Source organism: Sinocyclocheilus rhinocerous, unplaced genomic scaffold (genome assembly GCF_001515625.1).
Source record: "Sinocyclocheilus rhinocerous isolate Xijiao unplaced genomic scaffold, SAMN03320098_v1.1 scaffold574, whole genome shotgun sequence".
In the NCBI taxonomy this organism is placed as follows: domain Eukaryota; kingdom Metazoa; phylum Chordata; class Actinopteri; order Cypriniformes; family Cyprinidae; genus Sinocyclocheilus; species Sinocyclocheilus rhinocerous.
In genome coordinates this window covers 2,441,145-2,449,204 of record NW_015659919.1, presented here as the reverse complement: position 1 = coordinate 2,449,204, position 8,060 = coordinate 2,441,145, and the positions used below count along the sequence as shown (strand labels likewise).

The 8,060-nt window shown below is 34.2% G+C and overlaps 1 protein-coding gene across 1 annotated transcript in view; it reads right to left on the bottom strand.

Moving 5' to 3' along the window:
* necab1 (N-terminal EF-hand calcium binding protein 1) overlaps positions 1–8,060 on the bottom strand; it is a 52,404-nt gene that overhangs the window by 43,202 nt on the left and 1,142 nt on the right. The window contains exons 2-4 of the mRNA XM_016533269.1: positions 6,830–6,854; positions 5,310–5,418; positions 1,848–1,873 (exon numbers count right to left, since the gene is read on the bottom strand). Of these exons, the coding sequence (XP_016388755.1) occupies positions 1,848–1,873; positions 5,310–5,418; positions 6,830–6,854 (160 nt within the window). The remainder of the gene's footprint in view (positions 1–1,847; positions 1,874–5,309; positions 5,419–6,829; positions 6,855–8,060) is intronic.

The following is an 8,060-nucleotide window of genomic DNA, read 5'->3' as shown; positions in this document are numbered from 1 at the left end:
CACTTAGGGGTTTACTCACTTTTGTGGCCAGCAGTTTAGACATTAATGGCTGTGTGTTGATTTATTTTGAGGGGACAGCAAATTTACACTGTTATACAAGCTGTACACTCACTACTTTACATTGTAGCAAAGTGTCATTTCTTCAGTGTTGTCCTTGAAAAGATATATAAGGTTATAATAAAATATTTACAAAAATGTGAGGGGTGTACTCACTTCTGTGAGATACTGTATTTGTATTAGCATAGAATAAGAATGTAAATATAATATATTTTCAAAGTTGAATACAATAATTTGAGACCTACCGTAAAATATGTATATATATTGTATTTATCTACTGCAAAATATACTTGATGTTTGCACTTTTCATTGTAATATTTTACTGCTTTATTTTTTGTAAGTTACTTTCTTCCCTTTATTAATTGGGATTAGTAGGTTTCTTTTTTATGTTTTTTAACGTATCTTATGCTCATCAAGGCTGCATTTAATTGATCAAAAATACAGTAAAAAGAGTAATATTGTGAAATATTATTTCAATATAAAATAACTGTTTTTATTTTTATATATTTTAAAATGTAATTTATTTCTGGGATGCAAAGCTGAATTTTCAGCATCATTTCTCCAGTCTTCAATGTCACATGATGTCAGTATGTTGAAAGCATGCTGCTTAATATTTTTATGGAAACTGTGATACACTTCCATTCATAAGTTTGGAGTAAGAAAGATTTTTTAAAAAGTATAACATTTTACTTTTATTCAGCAAGGATGCATTAAATTAGTCAAAAGTGACAGTAAAGACATTTATAATGTTACAAAAGACTTCTATCTCAAATAAATGCAGTTCTTTTGAATTTTTTTCAATTTTTTGACAGTATAATGATCTCCACAAAAATATTAGGCAGCACAACTGTTACTTATAATAACATTTATAATAATGAGAACCAGTATTAAATTCCGTACCAATAATAATTAAGCAACAAACCAGCATCTTAGCATGATTTCTGAAGGATCATGTGACACTGAAGAGCTGGAGTAATGATGCTGAAAAATGGTCGCCGTGATTTTGCCAAGACATGTTCCTACATCTTTTGTTGATCCTGGATCAACATAACGGTCCAAAAATATAGACTTAACCCAATCCCTACCCCTAAACCTAACCCTACCCATAATTTATTCCTAAAACAGTGTGAAATGATAGCTGATTAACAAGGGTGTAGAAGCGCCTAACCCTGATTGTAAGCCTAAAACAGATATTTCCTGAAAAGTTATCCCTCAATTCTGATTGGTTGATAGGAATGTTGTTCCAGGATCAACAAGGATGTTGATCCTGGAACATGTTGTACTTGGTGAAATCACGCTCACCGCTGAAAAATTATTATTTTCAGTATTCTCTGATAAATAGTTCAAAAGTACAGTGTTGTTAAATTTTACTAACCCAAACCTTATACACTGTATATATATATAAAAATAGATTTTTTTATATATAAATAAATGACCCATATTTACTGTATATAAAACATTGTAATGCATTTCAAGTCAAATATAATTTGAATAAAAAGATACCTGAGGCAGAACCCTCTGGAGAACCTCTAGGCAGTCTGTAAAGATGCCTTAAATATCCTATTGTTTATTCAAGAAACTTCATATGTTTGTGAGTGCTTCACTCTTACTGGTGGAACCATTATCAGTCTTTAGATTTCTTGAAGCATCTCATGGCTTCCTCCTCAGTATACTGTAATTTCTGAAGTCTCCAGAGGGTTCAGAAGAACCCCAAATTCTGCCTCAAGCATCTTGCCATCATCACAGTGAACCTCCCATTAATACTGACAATAAAAAGTGTGAACTCTTACCACACAGCTCATCCGTGTCCACATTGCTGTAAACAGACCATAAGCAGACATGTTCATTTCTTTTCCACAACATGTTAAGAGACATGTGAGCTGCATCTAAACGTGATCTAATGTTCTGTGCTGATTTCAAGCTATGCAGACAGCATCCCGCTCAAAGGCAGGTCCTTTGGGACTGTGATGTTTGTCTAATGAGAGAGGGTCATATTTAGACAGCTAATCTCTAACCCTGAATAACACCCACAAGGCAAACACTGAGTCCACTGACAAGTCCATGTCTCAACCCTGCTCTGATGAGAGGCTCAATGCCGTGAGGCAAAGTCATCATCTTACCGGATGAGAATATAAAAAGTCAGAATACACGATATGTAATGTTGTGTAAAAATGTGTATTTTTCTGTTTGTTAAAGACTATAAAAATGTAGTGGTGAGGAACTAAATATAAAACAGCACATATATTTATAAATAACATTTTATATCATACTTTTATATAATATTATTTATATTTTTAACATTTTTATATAATATTTTATAGAATCATTTACATTTATTTTTATCCATATTTCACTTTTTGTATTAAAAAATCACTATGATTCAAAATGTAGTGGTAATAATGAATGGGAACATGCAAATTGGCTGAAAGGTAAAATTAGTGTTTTATTTTACTTTCGCACTGAACATCAAACAGAGCTACACAGATTACATTAATCACTACATATTGTGAAATATTGGGATATTTATACAATTGTTATTTTTGGTTGAACCCTTTAAACAGGTTTGATATTTCACCAAAAACACTTCAGATTTTTCCTCTGGCATGTCATGCATTATTTCGGCACAGTTTTGAACCCTTTAATTTTCCTTCAAGAAAAACTCAGAATAAAGCAGAAGAAAGCAAACTTCTTTATCTCTCTCGCACAAACACACACATCAGCATGGACCATTGCCATGGCTTTGTCTAACAAGCCAGAAACACGATAAGCATCAGTGTGACAGGAGTTGTTGTGTTTGAGAGCCAGCGCACCCTCGTTCTCACTGCCGCTGGAATGACATCATCAGGACAGAGTGGCTGCTGGGTGGAAGTCAATGCTTCCAGCTCTGCGTTAAAGCGAAGCTCTTGCATGCTTGCTACTAAGTCATGCCTTTTTTGTGACAAAATTATACAGCAAGAAAAGTGTTGTAAAAATGATAAAAAAGATACTTGAGGCACCATTTAGGGTTCTAATCTCCTTGGTATTTATTAATATGTAGGGCGGGAGTTGATTCCAAAAAGAATCGATTCTTTGATTCAGAGGCATCAGGTGAACTCCATTACTCTAATTATCAAATAACTGAAGAGCCATAACAGCGAGTACTGAAGATTTTGATTCAGCCCAAATGGGTCAAATGTTATGACTCCGTTGATAACAGTTCTCAAAGCAGTGCGTATCTAGTCGGCTGTAAGCGCTCTCTAAAGCAAGGCATAGTTGCATAATATGACATTTACCTTCACTAATCCAGTAATACCAGCCTTCAAATTAGATAGCAGAATTTGTTTTGAAATGCTGTTCATTTCAGTTTATCCGGCTAAGGATACAGGTGCATCTCAATAAATTAGAATGTCATGGAAAAGTTTTTTTTTATTGGTCTTATGGAGTATTCTAATTTGTTGAGATAGTGAGTTGGTGGGTTTTTGTTAAATGTGAGCCAAAATCATCACAATTAAAAGAACCAAAGACTTAAACTACTTCAGTCTGTGTGCATTGAATTTATTTAATACACGACTTTCACAATTTGAGTTGAATTACTGAAATAAATGAACTTTTCCACGACATTCTAATTTATTGAGATGCACCTGTACTAACTTCTTTTGCCTCATGTAACTAACAGCTAGAATACATTTCCATTGAAATACTACACTTAATTAATGGAATAATGTAGTAGGTATTTTATATTAACATTAACATTGACATTAACATATTGATATTCAGAAACTGTATTTGAAATGAATTAAGAGCAATAAATAAATACTGATAAAACCATGATTGATTTAAATTGGCAAGCATAAAATGGAGCAATGCCCACAGAGGCATGTTCATGCTGTTTATATTGGATTCATGTTGAAGAGCCGCTAACAAGTAATTTATTCACATAATACACATAATCTCTCCTAAAAGTGTAAATGCCAGCATCATCACATATGTCTAAGGACTGAAGTCTGTCAGCTTGAACAAGTGCGTAATGATACAATTTAACAAGTGTTGGGGAAAGTTATGCATTACAACGTAAAAAAAAAAAAAGTAACTAATTGTGTTACTTAGTTACTTTTTATGGAAAGTACTTTGGCGTTACCTTTTCTCATCTGGGCTGGGCTTGCTTGTTTGTTTTTAATATAAAAAAGTTCTGTTTTTTGTAAATGTAAAAGCCCTTTCACACCAAAAGTGAAATGTTTAAGCCTCAGGCTGAAGGAAATGTACATTCACATCTGTACAGTTTAGGGCGCAGCTCAAATAAACCTTTCAATATAGGACAGAGAATAAAGTTCACTCTTCAGCAATCAAATAAATAAATAAATAAACACAAATTTTATGTTTATCTAAAGTCATTTTTGCTTATTAGTATGGATAAATTGGTCATTGAAGACAATTGTTAATATTTGTGTTATAATTATTATTAATTATTGCAGATTTGCATAATATTCCGAGTTTGAATTTCACTGTTTTTATTCATTTTAAGGAATACTGAATCTGTTTTTGAGCAGATGAGTGAATGCATGTTCACATTTAGTTTAGAAATACAGTAACCTTCATGTTCACACAGCGCGCACAACGCCTCTGCACTTACTCCTGATTTTTCACAACATGGGGACAGGAGAGCTATCAGTCAATAAATGGGAAAATAAAGTACAAATGGCCTCATTTATTTGAAAAACTTGGATATTTTCTTGTAAATTCAAAAGTAATGTGTTACTTTACATATACTTTTTAAAAAGTATAATCTGATTACGTAACTCGCATTACTTGTCATGTATTACCCCCAACACTGGTCAGTGGCTTCTATAAATATCTAGTTTCTACACATTTATGTTTCAACTAAGTTTAATGGTGCAAAGCAAACATATTTATGCGTAAGTTGTAACTTTTATGTTGTAACTTTCACACAGCTGGTGCAACCAGCTCCAGATCTTTGCCTGGACTCTGACTTAAATGAGCTGGTTTCGACTTCAACACTGTTTCTAGCATACATATATTCCTGAGAGTCAATACATTGAGATTCTGGATATGTGATTGTATCTGAGTACTGAACTTGGACACTTGTGGCAGTACAGTTCCATTTTGTTATGGGTTCCGTGTTCAGAAAACCACCATTTTTGAAAGGTTTCCTATAGGACGTCCAAAGGGTTCAATCAGTGTGTTGATCTGAGGAGCCCAAAATGGTGCCTTGTCATTAGTATGTGTATGTGAATGAAAAAAGCAGCAATACTTACTTTGTGTTATGAGTGTCAATTGTATGGAAGAGCTCCTTTAATTCATCTCCTGACAGAACACCATCTGAGAAATAAGCCTTGAACTCATCAAAGGACAGCTTCCCATCATCTTTTGAGAGGAAATTGTGGTTAAAAAGTTGCCTTCAAAAAAAGAATCTAACTCATAAAACTATTTCAGATTTTTAAAAGACTTAAAGTGTTCAATCTATAAAAGAGAAAGCAAGCAAAGTTCATCATCCTTTAGATGATGCAAATTTAGCTCCTGCACGTCAGATCTCAGGTGTTTGGGAAAACATGAACACACAGATGCCGCGAGACAATGTTTGCGACAGGGCTGAGGGCTCGTGTTAGTTGGCGCAGACGCCCAGAGGTTTTCAAACAAACAGTGACAGGTGAGTCATGCCAGCCTATACTCAAAATAGAATAAATGTACTGCTGCACATGCCGTCTGCTATACTCCTACTAATATACAATATGAAATTAAATGCAGTGAAAGAGCCTCAGAAAGAACACAATATAAGGAAGAGGGACAGAGGTCTGCAGAAATCCTTGTGCCTGACATTATACACTGAAAAACCTGCAACTGTTACCATAAAGAGATATTTCTACCTAATTTAACCAATAAAAATGAGTTTTCTTTGTATAAATTCATGCAATAAGGTTGATTCAGTGATGTTAAATAATATTTCACAATTGTTTGCATAGTCTGGGTTTAAAAGACACTTAATATTCAGCAATATAATCAATTTGGCTTCACTGATATCAACTGAACGGAGCTGGATGATGACATTATTGTCTTCTGTAGAGCTGCTTTATAGTCAAATCAAATTTTGATTTTGCAATGTCAACACTGTTTTTTAACCAAACTGAGTTTGAATTCACAATGACTGAACTGAACTTCACATAAGAAATCCAATCAATGCTATTTTTAAAATTCCATGGCTGCTAAAACTGAACTATGATTGGAGATGTAAAGAAGGATCACAGTGGCATTTGTTTGTATCGCTCTACTAAAATATTGACTAACATTAGGAAACGTATGGACATCCAGTGTTTCCATGACAACAGAGCAACAGCATAGACTGGGAATGGACAACCACTCAAACATATTGATGCACAGTTAGAGTAATGTTTTATAGTCAAATCAAATTTTGATTTTGCAATGTCAACACTGTTTTTTAACCAAACTGAGTTTGAATTCACAATGACTGAACTGAACTTCACATAAGAAATCCAATCAATGCTATTTTTAAAATTCCATGGCTGCTAAAACTGAACTATGATTGGAGATGTTAAGAAGGATCACAGTGGCATTTGTTTGTATCGCTCTACTAAAATATTGACTAACATTAGCAAACGTCTGGACATCTAGTGTTTCCATGACAACAGAGCAACACCATAGACTGGGAATGGACAACCACTCAAACATATTGATGCACAGTTAGAGTAATGTGTACGAGACTAAAACAAACACTTTATTATGCAGGAAACAACAAGTGCACAGAAAGGCAATGTCTTACCATTTTTATCAGCTCTTCTCAATATCTGAAAGCAAACAGGACAATATCAGTTAATAACTAGGGGCCATGGAAAAATCATGCTGCGTTGATCATGTAAAGGGACTCTAGCACTGTAAATTATTTAGGCCGGGGCCTAAAAAGACCAGAGATGAAAGAAAAAGTGGTGATGGCTATGTTGACTTTGAACACCCAGGCGCGCTGTAGTGGTCTGTTAAATAAAGTCCCAATTCACAGCGAGAATATTCACACTCTAAATATGGTCCTCTGCAAGGCATGCCAAGACTATGCTGAATATAGCTTCCTCCTTAGAGGAGTGAAAAACTATGCCACCAATCTGTCAGGGACCGGTGCGCTTCCTTATTCCTGTATGATAATTAACAATACACACCTCATGTCTCAGGGGAAGCTCTTTAGACAGCACACTACAATTTAATTAGCAACTAAAACCGCACTTACAATCGCTCTTTGGAGCGTGTCTTTGTTGTAAAAGAAGATCCACATCCATTACAGAGCAGAAAAGAGATTTAATGACCAAATGTGTATAAACTATGCATAATGACTAATTAATAATATGCTAATTAACATTATGGATAATGACTGCAAACAGACTAAATGATGATAGCATAACATGAATATCTATGAAGTCACACATCACCAGACCACTTCAACATTAAGACCTGAGATCAGTTAAGTTGAGATCCAACTAAATTTAGTTAATTAAATATATATATGTGTGTGTGACCCTGGACCACAAAACCAGTCATAAGTAGCACGGGTATATTTGTAGCATTAGCCAAAAAATACATTGTATTGGTCAAAATGATTGATTTTTCTTTTATGCCAAAAATCATTAGGATATTAAGTAAAGATCATGTTCCATGAAGAGATTTTGTAAATTTCCTACCGTAAATATATCAAAACTTAATTTTTGATTAGTAATATACATTGCTAAGAACTTCATTTGCACAACTTTAATGGCGATTTTCTCAATATTTTGAGAGCCTGAGATTCCAGATTTTCAAATAGTTGTATCTCGACCAAATATTGTCCTACCTAGTCTAACAAACCATACATCAATGGAAAGCTTATTTATTCAGCTTTGTATAGATCTCAATTTTCTCAATTTACCCTTATGACTGGTTTTGTGGTCCAGATCTCTCTCCCTCTCTCTCTCTCACACACACACACACACACACATACACATACACATACACATATACACAGTATATAT